Consider the following 23,409-nt stretch of genomic DNA (forward strand, 5'->3'; position numbering starts at 1 on the left):
TGCTTGATGACACTAAAATAGGACGTGTAATTAAATCTGACGAGGACTCTGCAAAACTACAGGAAGACCTAAACAAATTTTTAGAATGGTCGGAAACATGGCAGATGAAATTCAATGTGGACAAATGTAAAGTACTCAGTATAGGAGATGTAAACAGGAAATCAGTTACCAGATGAACAACGATGCCATTGTGGAATCCAACTGCGAAGATTTAGGGGTAATGATAAGTAGGAATCTTAGCCAAGTAAACAATGTGTTTTTGTCTTAACAGGGCTAATAAAGTACTTCGGTTCATACAAAGGAGTGTTAGTTACAAACTAATGACTCATCTTAAAATTAGATCTGGGGCTTGTAAGACCTCACCTGGATTACGCAGTTCAGTTCTGGTCACCGTGTTACAGAATGGATATAGAATCATTGGAAGGAATCAGAGGAGAATGACAAGACTAATCCCGGCATTAGGAACCTGAATACAGAGACAGGTTAAAGCATCTTAATCTGCACTCCTCGAGAGACGTAGAGTGAGGGGCGACATGATGAGGTGTATAAATGGAAGTCAGGGTTAAACAAAGGGGACATTACAAAGGTACTCAAACTATCCAACCAGGAGCGAACCCGTAACAATGGTTTTAAATTAGACAAATTTAAATTTCGGCGTGAAATTGGCAAACACTGTTTTGGAAACAAGTAGTGGATAGTGGAACAAGTTACAAATATCATCATTAACTAGAATACGTGAATAGCTTCAAACATAGGTTGGATGTATATGAGCAATAGGGGTTGGGTATAAACGGGACTGCCCAGTATGGGTCAATAGGCCCGCTGCAGTTTCCTCATTCTTATGTCTTTCTGTGACACAAGATGATTTAAATACTTCTAAGCTTTCCCAAGCAATGGGATTATTATTCTAACATGAACGAACAGGCACTGCTTTCAGATGCAGTTCTGATATTATACTTATGTTGTTTGATTCTGAGCTGCAGTGTTTTTTCCTGTCTGTCCTACATAATTACCATTACATTGCTACATGGAATACAATAAACACTTCATTTACATTCAAACTTAGGCTATTTTTAATAACATATTGATAATGGTTGAGTCATACATATATATACATATATATATATATAATTATATATATATATATATTTATATATATATATATATATATATATATATATATATATATATATATATATATATATATATATATATATATATATATATATATATATATATATATATATATATATATGTGTGTATTTCATGTAGATCACAATAAAAACGTGGTTAAGATAAATCTTGATAAAATCACACGGGAAAAGGGAAACAACGGAGCACCTTAGCTTTCGTCTTTATTCAAGACATCTTCAGGGCAACTGGATTACATGGACAGAGAGACTTAAATATACAGGGTGACCTTATTAAACATGAGGTCAGGTCATAATGATGGCATCCACTAGTCCCCACACCAACACCAACACACGTAGAGGGGAGCTTAGAGAAGGGGCGACGGCTGGTCGAAATAAACACATTCGTTCCATTGCACAAAATCTTGGGTACCCTTCTGTGTTTGTTGATCGTTGCTTTAAAAGGGCAAAAAATCCTTTCATTCCTCTCCAACCAGACAAGTTCTACACTTAAGAATATTTTGACTCTGCCTTATCGTAGGCCTAATGAATTTGTTCCGTTAGTTCGGTCCTCAAACTACTAAATATTAATGTTGTTTCAAGTATGACTCAACCATTACCAATATGTTAATAGAAATAGCCCAAGTTTGAATGTAAATGGAAGTGTTTATTGTATTCCATGTAGCAAATGTAATTGTAATTATATGGGACAGACAGGAAAAACACTGCAGCTCAGAATCAAACAACATAAGTACAATATCAGAACAGCATCTGAAAGCAGTGCCTTGTTCGTTCATGACGGAAATAATCATCCATTGCTTGGGAAAAAGCTTAGAAGTATTCAAATCATCTTGTGTCACAGAAAGACTTCTGGTTGAAGCTAGTTTGATTAAGGAATTAAAATCAATAAACATTAGTGATGGTCAGTTCAAAACTGATAATATGTTACAGAAATTTATTTGTCATTGGCCCAAGGTTAAAAATGCTTTGAAAACCTTTGATCTAGATGTAGGATAGTTATTTAGTGGGTCCCATATTTCTGACGTGACCTGACCAGTCGTCGCCCCCTTCTTTAAGCTCCTCTACGTGTGTTGGTGTTGGTGTGGGGATTAGTGGATGACATCATTATGACCTGACCTCATGTTTAATAAGGTCAGTGTATATTTAAGCCTCTCTGTCCATGTAATCCAGTTGCCTCTGAAGATGTTTTTGAATAAAGACGAAAGCTAATGTGCTCCTTTGTTTCCTTTTCCCGTGTGATTATATATATATATATTATATATATTTCATGCTTAATAAACATGCGGACTTCTACATACAATCAACACTCAACCCGGCAGGATTCGAACCCACGGCCCACGAGCCCATGATCTGACTGGGGAACGATAACCACTGACTACCAGGATACTAAAGCAGTCCTAGACTCTGTTATATTTCACACAAAGCCTGTTCAACGAGCTTATGGCGCCGTGAACCTCTAATGGGGACTACCCGTATCACATAGGTGGTCAGAGTAACGTTACTCTGACATAAGCAAAACACGTACTAAATAGAACAGTGTACAAAGTAATTTTACTAAGTAATTTCTGGTTGCATTTCAGGAACCGGTGACTCTAGTCTTCCTCAGGACGATCTCAGACGATGAACATACCGCAGTCGATAAATACGCCACTTAGTGGTTCCTGGCATCCTCGGCCCGGCATGATCAGCTATTGGTCCTGATGCGATGTTTTCAACCAATCAACTCTGTTGCACCTCCCAGAGACAATCAACTTCAAAACACATTTCCATTACCAACAATTACCGCAAATCTTCATCCTCCTAACCCAACCTTTCAGGTTTGGGCGAGCAGATATAAGCATCATAGTGAACCAGATATCCCCATTCCTCTGCTGCACCAAGTTCAACACCCTCTGGCAGCTGCATTCGTTCATCACTCTACTTGTAAGACATTACCCGTTATCTTATTACACTGTTTTCATTCTATTATATCTGATCTTTACATAGTTAAAATGACTTATAAATATACAGTACCATATACAGTATACGTTCACTTCATATCAGTTTCTTTTAATAATATGAAATCTACAACTATCCAAATTTCAGATTTAGATAACTAGTAGTTATAATTTCTATTTGCTTTTCATTAGCTTTTTTATTTCCTTATCTTAATTTGCATAATACACAACTTGTAGTTAGCTGCCATCACGCATACAGTATAGTACAAGACATACCAGATTGTTCGCGCTGTTATTCTTATGTGAAAAATACCTTAATAGATAAAGCAAGCTAATTGTCTCACTATCTCACTCTATGAATTCCCATTGTGCCTATAATTCAATGATAGACCTTTGCATTCTCTCCCTACTGAACTGTTCAATCTGTTTTCTTATACGGCTTGGACTCTGCAGTTTTATTATATATACATACATACATACATATGTACATATCAACACCATCATTATCGTTTTCCATTCTTGACAGTAATTTTATGGCTGGATACCTTTCTCAACTTACTGTTATGAAGTGAGAACTGGCATTATATGTGAATTCCAATAGCTTTAGATAGTAGCACACAGGACCACTACCCTTGAGATAATCAAGGAAACCAGCCCATCCTGTTAAGTGTTTTTACTCAGGCTCGATCATGGTAGCAATAGAGTCACCATGACTAGAGAACGTCAGGTAGAAAGTATAGTTTAATAGTTCACAGTGACACCAAGGCCTTATTATAACGTTTGTTACTGCAGTAACCATTCCCAAAATAATCTACAGTAAAGAGAATTCAATGCGTTTACAGTATATAAGGGATTCTTTCATATGTATCAAACTAATACACGTGAAAAGGTTGCACCAATGCAGTAAGATACCGGCGAGCTAACTGATAACGTAGGAGAAATGAGCAATAATCTGAATAAATATTTTTCAATAGTTTTCACCGCCGAAGATTTAAACATGATACCCGAGGCACCGAATAATTACAGAGAAAGTGAAGAAATAAATTCAGTGAATAGTAGTGACTAGTAACGCTGTTAGTAGCAAATAGACAAGCTAAAGCCTAATAATCGCCAGGTCCCGATGAGATATTTGCCAGAGTAATAAAGGAATGTAAGGAAGAGCTTAGTATGCCCCTAGCAAATTTGTTTAACATGTCCTAAAAACAGGTGTAGTACCAGAATCCTGGAGGATAACGAATGTGATACCGAGTTTTAAGAAGGAGATAGATTACTATCCTCTAGCTACTGTCCAATCAGTCTAACATCAATTGTAGGCAAAATGGAAGCAATCATTTCAAACTCTATTTGAAATCACCTGGAGAAGCACAAGTTGATCAATGATTCCCAACATGGCTTCACAAGCGGGCGTTCATGTCTAACTAATCATTAACTTTTTAAGCTGTTTAATCGGTGGACGACGGGCAAAGCCTTCGACAGAGTCACCCACGAAAGACTAATAAGAAAAGTGGAGGCTCATGGCATTGAGATATTCTAAAAAAGATTAGGACGTAGTTACAGGACAGGAAACAGCGAGTAAACACTAACGGCGCTAAATCCGATTGGAGTAAAGTCACTAGTGGAGTACCATATAGCTCAATATTTGAACCATTATATATATATATATATATATATATATATATATATATATATATATATATATATATATATATATATATATATATATATATATATATATATATTTTGATAACCACAAGGAAAGAGAAAAGAAGTTCAGCGCTGTGTAATTCACATCTTCAGGGTAGTCTGTACTCACCCCTGAAGATGAATTACACGAGCGCTTGGGAATTGTGTTTTTCTTTCCTTGTGGTTATCAGCATACCTAGATCACGCGCACTACAGTGATTTATTTGCATATATATATATATATATATATATATATATATATATATATATATATATATATATATATATATATATATATATATATATATATATCATATATAAACGACATATATAGTCGTAGACATCAACATAAGTAAATTTGCTGATGGCACTAAAATTGAGAGTATTAAATATGACGTGATTCCAAATCTACAGGAAGATCTAAACAAATTTTTCGAATGGTTTGAAGAATGGCAGATGAAATGTAATGTGATAAATGATGTAAAGTATTTAGTCTAGTAGATGTAAACAGAGAAACCAGATGCCAGATGAACAACGATGTTATAGAAAAACCCGACTGTAGAAAGATCTAGGAGTAATGATAAGTAGAGCTCTTAAACCTTGTAAACAATGTGTATTTTTGAAACAAGGCTAATAAAGTACATGGGTTCATACAAAGGAGTGTTAGTTACAAGACTAACGAGGTCATCCTAAACTATATTTTGGCTTGTGAGACCTCACTTCGATTACGCAGTTCAGTTCTGGTTACTGCACGACAGAATGGATATTGAATCCCTAGAAAGAATTGAGAGGAAATGACAAAACTAATCCCGGCATTAGAAACCCTTAGTCCAGAGAGAGGTTAAAGCATCTTAATGTGCACTTCCTCGAGAGATGTAGAGGAGGGCGATATGATCGAGGTGTATAAATGGAAGTCAGGGCTGAACAAAGGTGATATAACAAAGGTACTCAAACTATCCAACCAGGAGAGAACTCGTAACAATGAATTTAAATTAAACAAATTTAGATTTAGGTGAAAGATAGGTAAACATTGGTTTGGAAATAGAGTAGTGGACGAGGAACAAGTTACTAAACATCAACATTAACTCGAATACGCTGGATACTTCAAACATAAGTTGGGTGGATATATGAGCGACAGGGGTGGGGTGTGATTAACGGTGTGGATTTGAGGCTGTTGACTAAAATCCTATTAGGTTTTGCCTATATAGTAAGTATGTGTAAATCTCTTAGGGAAACCATTGTTAAGGAGTAGTTCCTTTATGTGCTTCAGTTCAATGTCCAGGTGGAAATAGCTTGAACTTATACTAATGGATCTGTCGGTAAGAGTACGAACTAGATTTCGTTTGTAATTAAGAGGAATAAGAGATGAAAATTTTGAACTCCAACCTGTGACTGTTGGTGTTCTGTATAAGGCTGTCTCTGAAACTATTATGAAGACGGTGGATATTAACATCAAGGAATGGTAGAATATTGTCCATTTCCAATTCAAGTAAATATGAAGTTGCCATGTTTCGAATTTAAACAATTGAGGAACATAGAGACGTGATCGCATAACCTCAAATCCACACCGTTCCTAAATATTCTATCTATTTCACCATCCAGTACACAGGCCCACTCAGTTTCACCCTTAGAAACAAACTTAAGAAGCTTCTCATTTAATTCTTTCCACAAATATCTCTTAGACTAGTCTTCAAAACCAAAAGTTCAATTAAAAATTCTTTAAGACTAACGACACCATACCCACTCACCTTCAATCCTCAGTTGTTTATCAATTTACGTGCTAGCTGTAGGGCAGCATGTATTGGTAAAGCAAAAAAAATATTTGGTAACTCGCATCCATGAACACTTGGGCCCCTCCGCCCGAACAGGCCAGTTAATCACACAACCCACCACCAACATGACCACCCGTTTCGCAGTTCTTGGCAGGAGCAACTGTGAGACGGACCTCCTCATTTTGGAAGCCTTGCATCAGTGTAAAGTAAAGCCATCCATTTGTGATATAGCTTCCTGTGAACTGTTGTGTTTTTCTCACTAAGGCTCGTCTCAATTAAGGTAATACCCCCCAGGTTTAGTTTAGTTTTTCTGAATTTATTTTGTACGTAGGTCTCTCGTCATTTTACCGATTTTAAATAATATTGCTCTTTTTTCAATTTTGCGGAAGGTAAATTTTGGAATAATAATACGTTTTATTGTATATCACCTGGTTCTCCTCTTCGTCATGAAACTACGCTTCCACGTAACAAGTTCATTGCTGAAGTTACATGTGATTTAGACATAATGATATGCGTTCAATACATTTACAGGGTGTACAGTACATAAACCAGGAACTGTATTATTTCAACAATAGATGGATGGTGTTATTCTCTTATATCTATCAGTGCAAGTAGTAGTCCACCGCCAAACCTTATTATTTGCGGTAGGAGGTCACTGAGGGCGTATATGTGTGTGTGTGTGTTTACAGGAAGCTAAATTTTGTGTCATCTCTGCAGATTTAACCAAATTTTAGATTGTAAGGCTGAGTGCTGAAATTGATTGAACCATTTTAGAAATACGATATTTACGTTTATGTTCATTTTGATTAATACATCAATAGACGAAATGATTCTTGCTATATTAGTTTGAAATAACTGTCCGGGTCCATTACTGAAAAAAAGTTTATGTATTAGGTGTACAAGACAGACACCGTTGCACATGAATTAGCCAATCCATCAACAATTTAATGTCAAACGTGTGAAAATAAACTATTTCGCATTTCTGTGTTAGGCAATGAGCGTCGTACGTTTAGACAACAGCTTTAACCGATCGAGCTCGATTCGTGTGATGTGGGTGGAATATCTGCCCGTAGCATTGCTCAAGAGATGGGCAATGAGTGTTACAACTGTGTACAGGTGATAAGACGCTGAAAAGAGAGGTGGTAGATACGAGACCTCGTAGTGGTAGACCCGAGGACCTCACGGAGGAAGACGAAGCCATTGTCTGGCAGCAAACGGTCGATATCGCAATCGCCCTTGATTTGACATCATAAAGACCCTACAGCTTCGTTGTAGTTCAAAAACAGTCCTCCGTCGTCTCCAAGAATATGATTTGTCTTTCTGTCAGCCAGACAACAAATTCCTCAAATAATATGGCGAATAAAAGAAATTTGTGATATCCACCATCAAATCAGAACAGCTTTCTGCGTTCAAGAACCATGAAGCCGTGAACAATGGGAAGAATTTGTTCCTAGAGAACATAAACTCCACTGCTACAGAGAATATGAGAACACTTTGAGGTTTATAGAAGTGTAAATAACAAAATGAATGTCAGAAAAACAATATCCTCATACAATGGAGGAACGTACAGAAGCCTGTCGATACCTGTGTAGAACACCCTATGTCTGATTGTTCATCACAGTTTATCATTAAATGCACGTTTTCATTTAATTGTGTGCTGCGAAACACTGTCATTCAGTAATATACATGAGATTTCAGTTCAGACTTTTTCATCCACGAACAGTACACACCATTAATGTAACTGTGATGAGTATAATAAAACCCTAATACAAGAGGTATTATATTTCAACACACTGCCGCTGAGATAGTTGTGTTGTTTATTCAGCATTACACAACTACTATGTGTTTATATATCGCTATTTGAAGGAACGCCAAATTAAATAGTGTTAATAAATTAATTTTGAAAATGGAGTTTATATCCTTTGACATCTTCACTGTATATACAGAGAAAATTATTTTATTGACATATGTTCAAAGATCCCATGATTATAACATTGTTGTGTTTGTGCGCTTAATAATAAACTAACTTCTTAAAACTCCTGATCCATCAAAAGTGTTAATTATATATTCATAATACTGTAGTGTTTGCATAGGCATCAGATAATATCATGTTAAACCGAATGATCAACATACACCATGATAACATAATGTTTAGAAACAACAGACACGGGACTTGGGACAAACAAAATAGCATATTAAGCAATATGTTCACAAGGACATTTTAAATGATGCTCACGGGTGCGGCTCAATGAGCTGAGCTATTCAATGAGCTGGAGTTGGTCTACCGAGCTGGAGTTGGTCTACTGAGCTGGAGTTGGTTCATTTGAGCTGGATGCGGTCTACCGAGCTGATGCGGCTCCACGAGCTGGATGCGGTCTACCGAGCTGGAGTTGGTCTACTGAGCTGGAGTTGGTCTACCGAGCGGAGTTGGTCTACCGAGCTGGGATGCGGTCTACCGAGCTGGAGTTGGTCTACCGAGCTGGAGTTGGCCTACTGAGCTGAGCAAGGTCTACTGAGCTGAGAGTTAATTCACGAGCTGGATGTGGGTCTACCGATCTGGAGTTGGTCTACCGATCTGGAGTTGCCCACTGAGCTGGAGTTGGTCTTACTGAGCTGGATGCTGTCTACCGAGGCTGGAGCGTTAATCTTCCGAGCTGGAGTTCGTCTTACCGAGCTGGATGCGGTCTACCGAGCTGGATGCGTCTACCGAACTGGAGCTGGTCTACCGAGCTGGAGTTGGTCTTACTGAGCTGAGTTGGCTCATTGAGCTGGGATGTGGTCTACCGAGCTGGAGTTGGTCTACTGAGCTGGAGTTGGCCTACTGAGCTGGAGAGTTGGTCTTCCGAGCTGAAGTTACCACTGGAGACGGATGCAGTTCACTGAGCTGGAGTTGGTCTACCGAGTTGGAGTTGGATCTACTGAGCTGAGTTGGGTCTACCAAGCTGCTGAGTTGGCTACTGAGCTGAAGTTGTTCACTGAGACGTGATGGCCCAATGAGCTGAGTTGTTCACAGAGCTGGAGTTGGTCTACTGAGCTGGAGGCTGGTCTACTGAGCTGGAGTTGGTCTAACGGGATATTTATACTATAGCGTCTATTAACCCAAACCAAACCCAACCCAATCCTTAATTCATTCTAATATAGCTATCCCAACTCAGCCTTACTTCTAACCTCGGTAGACCGCAGTATACTCATAGTAGTTCCAGCTCGATAGACCCTGCGATACTGTAGGTGGCAATCTATAATGTTACGTACTTGATACGGTATCTGAGGCTTCTGTGTAGGATACATTTAAAGGGTGACTTCACGTATTCTTATTTGGGCTGAATTTAATGATTTTGGTACAATTCACGTTCCACCTGGACTTACGGGCAGGCTAATGTTTATCTTAGCAGCTTTACACTTAATGCATATATATTCATTAGATTCAAGAAGTTGTCCGCACATATCAAAATATTCATAGTTAACTCGATAGCGCGAGATTGGACGCCTAGCATGTGAGTCGACTATATTGGCAACACTTACGTTGCTGTTAGTGGTCACTACGACAACTACGGCTGTTTCTGAATTACAGATCCTAAGCATCATCATTCATCAGAGATGCTTCATTTACGCTCTTAGATTTTGCTTAATCAGTTAACATTTTCCATGTTCGGTAAATGTACTTATTTCACAACATAAATGTATCAATGCAGTCACTTATCTAAGTTTTAATTAAAGGACATTAAGTTAAATGGGAAAAATATGCATAAAATATTTAATATATTATAAAAAAAATTGAATATATTCCTATTTGTGTACCTAAAGTGACACTGAGCAAATTCTTTACTAAACTTGACAGTTTTCTTGAAAGGCTTAAGGGTTGAAACATACAAACGTCATCAGGAATAAAGATGGAAACGATGGTTTGATGTAAGAAACGTGATTAATTAAGACATGGATTGTAATGGGTAATTCCCTCAGCTAATAAAAGGTTTAGTTTGTAAAATAACTCACTATTTTGGGAAAATTCTCCTTCCCAATCGATTAATACGTTTACCAGTGTAATGAGACGAATCTCACAAGAAGAGAATTACATATAAGTAGGAAGTATAGAGAGTAGGAATGTAAAGATAGGAAACTTGGTAGCGTGGCCAGGATGTTATTTGCACAGCTTCACTACGCTTATCTTATCTCGTATGTCAATACACATATATCACTTTAAAGGACAACTTGTTAAACACCTCTTGATACAACTATTTATTACTTCACTAATGACATGGACACATTAATATCACTATTATATCGGGGTACTAACACATTATGCTTTACGTTACTTGACACTGACTCGGACACACCTGAATGAATACACTTCCCACAGTAGGTAACTCACCCTAGGACGTTCTGACAAGACTCACGTGTACCCTGACGTAGGCCCAGTGAGTGCTGGCTGCGCCTTGCGGGAGAGTCTGCTTAGCTGGCGATGCCGTGGTCTGGTCGGGAGGTCTCCCGACCTGGGGAGGGACGCGTGACTCTGCTTAGTGAACCGAGTGACGACCCGAACGGGAGGGGATACAGCAACCAGAATGAGAATCAGTATGACCAGAATTAGAATGATAATGATAATGAATGCCCGTGGACGGGATCAGGCCTTTATATGGGGTCGGCCCAGCCGGCTTCTGACCTCTAACAATTAACACTAAACTGGTTTGATCTGGATAGTTGTGTGCAGGTGTGGTCCTGGCCAGGGTCTTGGCTAGGTGCGGTTGTAGGTCACCGGCTCACGTCATTAGCGGGCGAGGTCAAGTCCCTTGGTCGACCTGAGGTGTGCCAACCCGGAATGTGGTGGTACCACGAGGTCTGCAGTGCTCTTGCTGTTATATGCGCATAATTCTGGGCTGTAAGGTTTGGTCTGACAATCACCATTACACCAGGTGAAGAATATGTGTTTATCCATATAAAGAAAAATCTGAATGCACAATTTACACACCAGCATTATTAGGCATGGGTGTATATAATAAAATTTCTTAAAAAATATTAGTGTACTTGACTACAGTATATCGGCATACACGTTAGACAGGGAGGAAAAACGTTTCTAGAAACGTTGGCAGCAAACTGAAGGACAGACATAAAGATAACATTCATTTGGATCAAAATCGTATTGTATTCATGAGGCTCCAGCAATATGAAGAGGCTACATAGCCATGATAGCAGTTATTCCTCCCATATTGATAATGGTGTTTCTATCACAGTGGAGGTGAGAGAATGACCATGAGAGAGGATTACACTTGTATGCTGCTGCTCCTCACACTGTTTACCTCCGTTGTATTGGCTCATCCATCATTCCATAAAGGTGAGGATACCGCCTATTTCTTCTATGACATATCTGTGTATAAGCCGATGTTTTATGATAATATAATATTTATATATATATATTTTTTTTTAGAAATTAGGTGTAGGTTCATGCAAGTATATTTTATAGGGTTTGAAATCCATTGATGATGGAGAGTCAGTTTATCTAAAACAAGGACGTGCTACCAAGTAGTATGGGTATGTGTGTATTTTTTCCACTTTCATTTTTACATGAATATGTTAATTACACTGAAGAAACATAAACATAGTCAGTACATTTGCTAATGCTATAATGGGACTTCATTATTATCCCCGATAGCTAAATACACGCCCAGCAGGAGCACGAAAGTTAGTGTGTGTCAGATTGAAGTGGGTCACCTTGCCTAAGAAAATTGACTTAACCGAGAAATCCCCACTTATGGGTAATTTTCGTGGAACAGGTAGTGGAATAGAGTCCTAAGGAGAGGTCTTGCGACTTACATCATATATATACAGTACATATACATATATATGTACGTGTGTGTGTGTGTGTGCACGCGCCACAGGGTGCTGTAATGCATCTAGCCTGGCAGAGTAATGTTAGTATTAAAGTGCAAGCACTGCTTGTTTCTCTCGTTTGCAGCTACGCCGCTGGTTATCTCTCGTTGCGAACAGGAAACAACTTGCATAAGTCTACCCATGCCAGTACACATCAAAGCTCCTGCTGTGCCTCCTCATGGAAATTCCAACAAAGATCTTGGGGCAGCAATGCCCAGGGGATAGCTCATAGGCCCACTGGCATGTTAACAAGTCTTAGCGCCTACCAACCACTGCCCCGCTGCCTTGGCGGATTAACCCTGGTCGGTGGCTATGGGAGTAAATCCCAAATGAGAAAAATCTGGGTGGAGTCCGCATCAGGCAGATGCCTACAGCTCTCCAGTAAGACCTCACGACAGTATAGGCGGTAGAAGTGACCACCATGGGAACCCAACGACTACACCGCGACTAAGACAATACATGATGGACAGGCTACAAGGCGTAATAAAAAGACTGGGCTACCGTCAGTTCATTGCAACTTCCCCAGTCGTTGCAACACTTGCACCACTGGATTAGGAAAAGGAGAGCCAAGATGTGTGGTTGCAGTCTGCTCTCCTTAACACCACATAAATCGACTCACATACAGCCATAATCCAGCTCATCATACCCCTCATCATCATCAAAATCCCTATACCCACAAAGGTCCTATAGTAACGGATGAGTGGCGACGGAGACAAGTGGATATGACTGCCGGGAGTCTTTAGTCCAACTCTGCACATGGGCGGCATAGATATGTTGGTCGTGTATGCACTGGGGTCTAGGCAGCAGTGTAATCCGGTCCTGCCTGTGCCACTGTGCTCACCCCACATGGGGAGGGACTAGAAAAGGCGCCCTAAACATAGCCTGCCTAAAGACCCAACCTGACTGGGCAACTGCACCAAGTAAGGTCATCTTTATACGGTCGAAACACAATCAAAATCACAGATCAAAGCAAGCATACTATACAACCTCTTATGGTCGCTGCATGGAATGTCAGGCCTTTCTGGATACTGCACAAATGAGCGTCATGAAAGAAGAACCGCCCTCAGGTCGGCTCACAGAGCGGGGGTCTGGCTGTACTTTGGGAAGGGTAAGCCTGCTTTAGAGAAAAACCCGCATTTATAGAGTTGGCCCATTCGCCAATCCATTCTACATAGGCTAACTGACATACCTGTGGTTCAATGAGCGCTTGTTGACACTCCAAGTCCCACTGAATTACTCAAGTCATGCCTTCTTCATCAGTGCATATGCCCTGACACTGGATCAGAGGATGACTTCAAGAAATTATTTTACCACCTCGACAGATTGCTAACCTCTATCCCCAGAGAAGAAAAGGTTGTGCTCCTACGTGACTTCAATGCCAGAGTTGGAAGAGATGCTGACATATGGCAGGAACCACTGAGAAACCGAGTAGACAAGTGTAATCCCAGCGCCAACTCCTCCTAAGCAAGTGTGCTGAACTCAACCTCACTCTCACCACTACCTTGTTTAGGAAGGTTGACAATCAAGGGTCAGTGGCAACACCCACGATCCAAACACTGGCATCTCATTGACTACATCATTGTCAGAGAAAGAGATCACAGAGATGTCCTTATCACCTGAGCCATGTATCTCAGAACACTGTGACAATAATCATCGAACACTGTGACAATAATCATCGCCTCGTCAAAACCAAACTCTTATTTCACGTCGCCCCAAATGGTGAAGGCAACAAGCTCGAAGATGTTTTAAGTGTCTGAGGATCCAGCAGTAGCACATGCTTTCAGAGAGCGCCTGAACATAGGCTGATAAAAAACGATAACAAACAACCCTTTTACCACTGCCGAATGGGGTATTCTGGACACTGTCATAACAAAACCTGTAGAAAGAGCCTTGGCCAGATCGAAAGAATACACCAGGATTGGTTTGATGAAAATGACCCAGAAATCAACGGACTCATCGATGATAAACGTCATGGCCTAACTGACTGGAAGAACAACCCTCAGTCTCAGATCAAAACTGATACTGTTCACAAGTGGAAAGCGGTAAAGAGCAAACATTGAATCTAAAGAACAGATGGTTGAATAATAAAGCACATGAAAAGCAAAAACTTGCAGATCAACACAAGATGGGCGAATTTTTAATTCCACAAAACATTTTATGGACCAATCACTTCTGGTGCAGTACCTCGTTCATCCAATGGTAACTCCTAAATAAAGAAGAAGAAGGCATCGTTAGCACTGAAAGAGCAATACCATTTGCTGCTCAACCGAAACACCAACGTGGATGTCCTGACTATTCAGTAGGTCCTTCAGCACCCAAAGCTGACCCACCCAGCTGTCTTCCATCTCTGGATGAAGTAGCTACTGCCATCAAACAGGTGAAAAATAGCAAAGCCAGCTTAGTTGCATAAAGCAGGAGGACCTCTGCTACCAGCTGTATCCACTCTCTCCTGGAGAATATATGGAAAAAGGAGGAAATCCTCCAAACTCTAAAAGCCTTCATCGTTAATATTTATAAGAACAAGGAGACCGTGAGACTGTGGCATCTACAGCGGATCTCGCTTCGTCCGTAGCTGGCAAGATTATCGCCTGAGTCCACCTAAACAGACTTCTTCCTGAGGCAGAAGACTTCCTCCCGAATCTCAATGTGCTAAGAGTTTAGACCATCACTGGCACCACTGGCATGATCTTTGCTGCCAGCCAGATACAGGAGAAGTACAGAGAACAGCGTCGTGGCCAAACATTGCCTTTATCAATCTTCCCAAGGCACTCGACTCAGTCAACAGGAAGCCCTCAAGTGGACCTCAGCTGCCTACCAAAATTCATGGCGATTGTAAGGCAACTCCACAATGGCATGAACGGCAATGTCCTACAGTGACATCCAGCCTGAGTTCTTCCTCATCCAGGAGGCAAAACATAGATGTATACTGACACCAACTTCCATTTTCTTGGTTGCCTTCCTTACTCGTGCCAGTACCAATTTAGCCAGCGGTGATATCTAGTGCTGGAGGAAGTTACTTTTAAACAAAGACGACTCCAGGCAAGAACAAAGGTGTCGGCAGTTTCCGTTACTGAACTTCAGTATGCAGACCTGTCCACTACTGCGGACATCGATGAAGAGATTCAACATTGGATCAGATGTGCATCTCAAGCCTGGCAGACTCTGTACCCGTGTTTTCAACTGTAGGAGGAAGCTGAAATTATCTACAAAGTTGCACGTATATCGAGCAGTGGTCCTTTCCATTCTGCTCTGTGTCAGCGAGACATGGGTCAAATACAGGATGCACCTCAAAGCACTTGAAAACTTTGACCAACGTAATCAATGTTCCATCTCCGAAGACAAGAAAACAAATGCCAGTATTCTAGCTGACACCAACTGTAGAGGCATCGAGGCCCCATTATCCATGAACAAATAAGATGGACTGGCCATGTTACCCACATGGACGACAGTAGACTGCCAAAGCAGCAACTTTCCAGTCACCTAAGGAATGGTAAACGTAATGCTGGAAGGAAAATCTTGAGACAAACCTGAAAAGTGCCAAATCGACTTCACAGTCCACACCGTAACGCTGAGGAGCACACAAGGTGTTAATACTTTCGAGTTAGCCCGACTGCATACAGAGGCAGATAAGCGCCAGCGCCGGAAAGATGCTGCCGCCGCCCCTCCCGCACTAGATGTAGCCCTGTGGATGCAACATCTGTGGACGACTGTACCTTACGATCCCGTATCGCCCTCTCAGTCACCTCAGAGCTCACCAACGAAGGTGACATCCTCAATAACTCATATCATTGTATCATAGCTGGATGATCGTCATACTTGTTCCTAGTGACAGCAAAGTAGTAAAAAATTTGTATATAAATGTATATTAAGATTTAATTCTTAACGAATACTAAATTGAAATAAAACTTTTTTCTCACAATCAACAGAGAAATGGAAGACACTATCATTAGCTTCAGGCGCCGTGGCTCAGCACTCAAAAAGTGACAAGCTCACTGTTCAGTAATTCTGATCACAGATGGCACTACCTCGGCAGCCGCTATGATCTCAGTGAGTAATCTGGGTTTTCAGTGATATAATAATGTGTGAGTCAATCGTTATCAGCTACTTGTCGGTGCTTCCTAAATTCATCCTTGAAGAGAGCGTGCTGTTAGGGATAACATTAAGATATCTAAGATGGACACCTTGTAACCTTACCATAATAAGTAGTTTATCTCCGTAATGGGATATACACATGTTGTGGTTAACGATATAATTCCTTTAGGAGTTTGATCATCTGGTGTCGACGAGGCTCGGCAGGTAGGTCACTCTCACATTACTACTGAGGCGGGTAGGTCACTCACATAACTACTGAGGCGGGTAGGTCACTCTACATTACGACTGAGGCGGGTAGGTCACTCTCACATTACTAATGAGGCGGGTAGGTCACTCTCACATTACTACTGAGGCGGGTAGGTCACTCTCACATTACTACTGGGGCAGGTAGGTCACTCTCACATTACTACTGAGGCGGGTAGGTCACTCTCACATTACTGGGGCGGGTAGGTCACTCTCACATTACTACAGAGGCGGGTAGGTCTCTCGCATTACTACTGAGGCGGGTAGGTCACTCTCACATAACTTCTACCATGTTGACGTCAACAGCTGCGGCAGGTGTCGTGGTGCGTGACGGTGGTGGTGGTGAGCGACGACCCAGCCTTCCTCGCCGCCTTCGCCGAGTGGTCCCTCAAGGGCCGCCTCCTGGTGTGGTCAACAGGCTCCTCGTCGTCACCGCCGGCCCCTCACGGAACTCCAACACATACACGAATTACTCTCCGGGAATAACGCCATGTTGTTCATCGCGGACAAGACAAATAATTCCCAGAGGTAATTGATATGTTGATCTGATAATTCCTACTCTCTGTCAAACTGTCAGGTTTACAGGGATAGCATCTGAACTCCTTCTTCTTCCATAGGTGTTCTCTGTACATTCACCTGCCCTACAGCCAGCAGGGAACTCAGGCGTTGAGGTTAGCGTCCTGGACACCAACGAGGCCTCACTCTCACTTCCCACCTCCGCTCTTCCCTAACAAGTTCTCCAAGTAAGGATGTGACTGTTTCCAGTTTTTTAAGTAATAAGAATAGAACACAACCATACAGGAAAATATAATTGCCGACTTGATCTTCCATCAGCCTTTGGCAACTGAAACTAATAACTGATACTTGTAAGACCTTGTTGTTGTTACTGTGGTGATGGTGGTGAGCAGGTTCGAGCACGGGGCGTCACTGGTCGTGGTGGCGGAATCAGCCTCACGCAGCGCTCACCGGATCAGGGCAGTCAGACCACCCAATCTCCTTCAAGGGACCCATGGTCAACCTTCTCCTCCTGCTGGCCAAGTCTATTAACTTCATGAGTTATTTTCGTTGACGGTTTTTAAAGGTTCTCGCAATTTTAATGAGTTTTAGGGAAAGTGCTCATTGAGACGTATCTGTTGCTATTCGCAGCTCAAAGGAAGTGTCGGTGTGTATACAGCCCATATAGCTACCCTCTTAATCATGTCTTTTCATGAAGCTAATTACAAGCAATTACCATGAGAAAAATATATAATAAAAAAAGAACACCATTGCCCTTATTAAACAAATGTGAAAAAAAAACGACCTCTTTTTCCTTCCATATAGATTGAGACTTAACATGCCTGTCTACCTTTCCTTTCCTTGTCAGGTACACGTTCGTGCGGCCGCCTGATGGGTCTTAGGGCACTAAGAGGGATGATGGGTCCTGGTCGGGCATGGTGGGCGTTGTAGCCGAAAAGTAAGATTCTTATAAAAATTATTTTACAAGCAGAAATTAAAATGATTCCTAGCATTTCATATTTTATCTTGTTAAGGCTGGATGCGTATTCTAGGTTGAAACAACTTATTACTGTACACATTTCATAAGAAAGAAAATAGGCATGGTAGCCCATTGGCCATTAGGAACAGTGTGGGTACAACACACTACTACAATCAGCCTTCGGTGCACACGGGGACACCTTGCTCTAACCCGGCAGTGGTTCTCAACCTGGGGCCATGGGGTAATTTGAACGGCGTGAGTTCATAAAAATTAAATAATGCTTGATCTTCATAACAGAATGCCTTAATACTAATGATGTTAATCATTAATTAATTCTAAATAAAACTTGAACGGTATGACAGTATACTAGCACAACCATACAAGTTGAAGTTGGTTCTTTAGACGAATCTCGCACAACATGCAAAGCAGGTTCCCGAATTTTTCAAGTGGATAGAAATAAATTTAAAGCAACAGCAATATGTAGCAACAGTCCAGGCTTCTTATGAAGTTTCTCTTCATATTGCAAAGAAAAAACACATTCGGATGGGAAGAGATCATCAAGCCTTGTTGTACCTTTCTGATTGTCGAACGAGTTCGCGACAAGATCTGCGGCTCGCAAAATATAACAGGTATCCTTGTTGAATAACAGTGCAGCGCAGCATTAGTGATGTCGGAAGATGTGTAACAGCAGATCATGAATCTTGTTTGATTTTCAAATTGATGAATCGACCGATGTTAGTTCCTGCTCAGCTACTGCCAATTGTTCGTTATGTCCAGGAGATGATATCAAGGAAGAATTCTTCTTCTGCATTGCTCTAAAAACAACGACAAAGCTGAAGACGTCATGTAAAAATGACGTTATTCTTCGACGCGGGAGGAGTTCGATGGAAATTTAAGCGGTGTTTGTACAGTTGGTGCTCCTGCCATGCTTGGTTCCAAATCGAATTCCAAGCAAAGGTGAAGAGGTTCCACCACAAGCAAAGGAACCCACTGCATGATTCATCGTTACGCCCTGGCTTTGAAGATGGCTCTTGAGGTCGCAATCAAGATAGTTAACTACATGAAGGCAGTACCTCAACACCAAATGTTCAAGGAGATGCAAAAACATTTATGTAAATCAAGAAAACGTTGCTGTTGTATACTGCTGTACGCTAGCTTTGAAAGGTAATGTTCTGAACCGTGATTTTAACTTCTTTCAGAAGTCAAACATTTATTTAATCTTCAAATGAAACATGACCTCCTGTAGCATTGCGATGAAGAACTATGGAAAAAAGACTTGGTTATCTTGCTGTTATTTTGAGAAGAAGAACCAGCTGAAGCCTCAAGTTCCAAGGCAGGGCGACTAATATTATTCTTTTCCAAGGTCATCTCATGAGTTGTTGCCAAACTCCAAAGCTGGTGCAGGAAAGTGAACAAAGAAACATTGCTATGTTTGAAAGATTGTCTGAAGTTCAAGACAGTGTTGGAAAAAAGCTTGATCCTGTGCTGAAAAGCGACATTCTTGAGCATCTGGAGTCACTGGAGATAAAATTTCTTAAATATTTTCATGATTTAAATGGCAATGAGGCAAGCATCACAATGTATGACTCATTGTCATCATCCATTTTGTCAACCTTCGCGTGGAGAACAGACCAGAGGCAATTCAAGATAAATTCCTGGAACTCCGAAACGAATCATTTGCCATTGACATATTCGAAGAGAAGTTTGACTGAGTTTTGGGTGGCAATGGGCCGTTACCTAATATCAGTAAAATCGCTACCCAGATGCTTCTACCATTCTCGTCTACCTATCTCTGCGAAGCCGATTTTTCCACGTTATTGAGCATTAAATAGAAACAGCGTAATCGGCTCTACGTAAAAGATGACCTCCGCTGTGCATTAACTGTGAATAACCCACATACCCAATAGTAAAAAAATGTAATTTCAGCCATCCACTGAGTTTTAATAAACTTTTTGAGTGTTCCATATTTTGATTACCAGAGTTGTTGTCGAGTCGAGTTGAGATTATTTTCGTGACATTATGGCATACTTCATTTACTGCCGACATAACAGAGGTTTATATTTTTGAACTTGGAACCCTTTCATACTGTTTTCTTGTGTGGAATTTCTATTTTGTACTCTGCCCGTAGGTACTGGCACCACTGATAATAATAAAACATTAAGATTTTAAAACCTCATATCCAGCATGCTCATTCGAGTCACGTTTCTTTGTTTGCTTCGTCGAAGAAAGATGTTGATGGGGCCACGGAGGTTATTATTTTTTTACGGGGCTGTTTCTAACGCTTTCAGTTCCCCACATTGAACCCATGATAACAGCTGGGTCGTTTACCAGGGTTTAGTTTTATTCAGATTCACAGAATTAATAGAACAATATATTAGTAAGGATTGAGGTGTATTACTCCTCTGTTATAATAATACCTTTATCAACAATTAGGCAGATTGTGACATGTGTTTGTTTGTTGCACTTCACAGGAGGCTGACATTGGCCTCGGCCCCTTCGGTATGAGTGCCATCCGCGCTGAGGTGGTGGACTACAAGACCTATACTGATAGACTACCTCAGGATCATGGGAGGTCGAGGGCGACCGGGGTCGATCCATGGGGCTTTTGCTTCCGTTGGCTCCGTTTGTGTGGGCGGCCATCCTGCCTCACTGCTGGTGGTACTTGGCACTGTGTTGCTGTTTACTAATTATTGTGATTCAGGATCATCAGCCAAAGGGCGATCGACGAACGTCTTATACAAATATTTTCGAGTTTTATTGCAACAGGGTAAGCAAAGATGAAAGTAATTTGGCGAATGCCATTATACATATTTCCTAATGGTTCAGGAACAAGCCCTCAAGGGCCTAGTTTTCAGAGTAGGTCAGGTCAACAGGGTAACATTTGTCTGTATAGCTAAGAGTTAGCTTGGGGTATGTGGATCATGAAACCATGTTTTGCTATTGTCAAAAATGCGTGCAGAGTTGCCTACGCGCCATTTTAAATGACCGACGCTTCATCGTAAGTTAGCATCTCTGGATCTATGTAACTAAAGTGATGAATATATGTTAAACTATGATGTTTATGGGGTCAAGAAATCTGATAAAGATAAATTCAGATAAAGTAGACAAATACTAACTGAGTTTTTATGTAATGCTGTAAAATTACTAAGATGCAGGGATATGCATGAATCAGCTGCAGCACTCCTCGTGCCACTTTCATTCATCACTAATCGTTCCAGTTATGCCAAATACATAGAAGGGATATTTTGTAAAAGCAAGTTTTCACGGTTTAATTCTTTTTCGATGAACTACATGATAGATGGGCACACAGAACAAAGACCTTAAAGGAGCAGGTGGAATGATTGGTCTGACCTTAGTCAACCCCATTAATGAGATGGTTCTTAAGTAGACAAATAACGGCACAGTACTCAGAACAAACCCATAAGAACGTAGCTGGATGTACAGAGCAAGATGGGTCCTACCACTGGGAAACAGGCAGCGAAACGTTGGATGATGATGTTAACAAGAGGAGAGATGTTTAATGGATCGTACATTGACCCCTTTGATGTATCAGATCCGCCTACTCAGCTCGTGAACATTGCTGATGGTTCTGCTGCACCATGTGATATTCAAATGTCATGACTGCCATGCAGACGGGTACCATTCTGGTTGAAAAGTTTACAGACAAACGACTTGTATCCAAAAGGCTTATGACACTTTACATCGTTCAAGGTTGAAAACAATGACAGACATGAAGAACACTGTAAAAGTAAATAATAACAATGTATCCATTGATACTGACACAGTGTATACCTGAAACTACTAGCAGTGAACAGTAATAAAAACGTTCCTTTCAACGTGCCCATTCATATGAAAACTCACTAGTGCCTCTAAGTCTCTTTACGGAAGGTGGGCACTTGGTCTCTGGTAAAAATAATCTGACTTGATGCACAAGCGAAGAACTGGTTCCAGGTGAGAAGGTCAGCCAAATAAATGTATGTGATGCAGCGATATTTGATGGGCAAGCAGTGATTCAGATGCTAACACCTTCCACAACAAATAATACCATCACATTTCAAGACATGCACAAGTTTCCTGAAGTATATCTTGTAGACACTTGATGCATCAGACCCACTGAAGAAACTGAGATTCATGACATATTTGAGAAGTATTTGGAATTTCGTGGCAAAAATCATACCAGGAGGAAACGTGGTGATATAATGTGGAATAGCATATTGTACCACATCCAACCAGACGTTGTTATCCATCCTAACTGGAAACAGATTCTAGTTACAGGTCAAAACAAGGCCACTTTAGTAAAATACTAAGCATAGTATATAATGGAAAATAAAGTTCCATGTTGGCTGAAACAGGCTGTTTATATCAGTGGTGAAATGGAGAGCCAAGAAGATAGAGGGCAGTGAAGAATTTAAAGCTAAAATCAAATCACGAAGAAGCAGACCCTAGAATATTATCAAAGGCGAGATTGGCTGCTGAGAATGGAGCCAACTATACCGTATTGTTTTAAGTGGTCTAGACACCGATGTTCTTGTGTTACTTGTACATCACGGTTCTGCCATCTGTCAGCCTAGTGTTTGATTGGTTGCGATACTCTCAGCTCTTATGGGGACAGAAAGAAGGCTGCCTATAAGTTGATGATGGAAAGGCAACAAATTCCAGGATTTTTCCATCTTAGGAAAACAATTACACTACAAATATCTGAAAAATGGCTGCAACTGCATTCAATGGAAGTCTTATGATAAATCGAACTGCGGGTCTTTGAATACGCTAAGATGTGAAATAGTACGTTGAAAAATGTACTTGCTAAGACACTTCCGTCAACATAAGACATCTTTAACCTACATCTTCTGCAGTGTATCTGTCAACTAAGAATATGGAGAGAAGCTGTCATACCATTTCACGAAATCATTGATCCGACATCCTGATACGAGAAACGCTAGATGGAACGTTTTGGTACCTAAAGCTTCAGTCGCACTAGAGCTTCGTGCAAAACACGATAGCATTTCAATCACGCTATAAGTCAATGGTACGATCTGCACACTGGTCAACACTGGCGAAAGGAACCATTCCAGCTCGCGGCTAATTTGAGCTTAGTCGGGGAGCAGGATGGCTTCATTGTATGTTTCTATGGAAGCGTTAACCACTTTAGTGAGACGTGTGGTCCTGTTGAAAAGACCAAGACAAAAAAATGA

General features: G+C 40.7%; 1 protein-coding gene and 1 long non-coding RNA gene across 2 annotated transcripts; both read left to right on the forward strand.

Moving 5' to 3' along the window:
• Positions 1–3,026: 3,026 nt before the first annotated feature.
• Positions 3,027–16,437, forward strand: LOC121855043. Its single transcript, XR_006086703.1, has 3 exons — positions 3,027–3,074; positions 11,772–11,872; positions 16,335–16,437. It is a non-coding gene; the product is annotated as an uncharacterized LOC121855043 (long non-coding RNA).
• A 624-nt stretch (positions 16,438–17,061) lies between these two features.
• LOC121855044 lies at positions 17,062–17,790 on the forward strand. Its single transcript, XM_042349870.1, has 3 exons — positions 17,062–17,271; positions 17,361–17,486; positions 17,652–17,790. The coding sequence occupies exons 1-3, from the start codon at positions 17,234–17,236 to the stop codon at positions 17,788–17,790; spliced, it is 303 nt and encodes a 100-aa protein (XP_042205804.1). The 5' UTR covers positions 17,062–17,233.
• The last annotated feature ends 5,619 nt before the right edge of the window (positions 17,791–23,409 follow it).

The sequence above is a fragment of the Homarus americanus genome, unplaced genomic scaffold (genome assembly GCF_018991925.1).
Source record: "Homarus americanus isolate GMGI-L3 unplaced genomic scaffold, GMGI_Hamer_2.0 scaffold26271, whole genome shotgun sequence".
NCBI lineage: Eukaryota > Metazoa > Arthropoda > Malacostraca > Decapoda > Nephropidae > Homarus > Homarus americanus.

Coding starts and splice junctions, on each gene's coding strand:
- LOC121855044 (XM_042349870.1), top strand. CDS start 17,234: ATGTTGTTCATCGCGGACAAGACAAATAATTCCCAGAG. Junction 17,272..17,360: donor AAGACAAATAATTCCCAGAG/GTAATTGATATG, acceptor CTTCTTCCATAG/GTGTTCTCTGTACATTCACC. Junction 17,487..17,651: donor TTCCCTAACAAGTTCTCCAA/GTAAGGATGTGA, acceptor GGTGGTGAGCAG/GTTCGAGCACGGGGCGTCAC.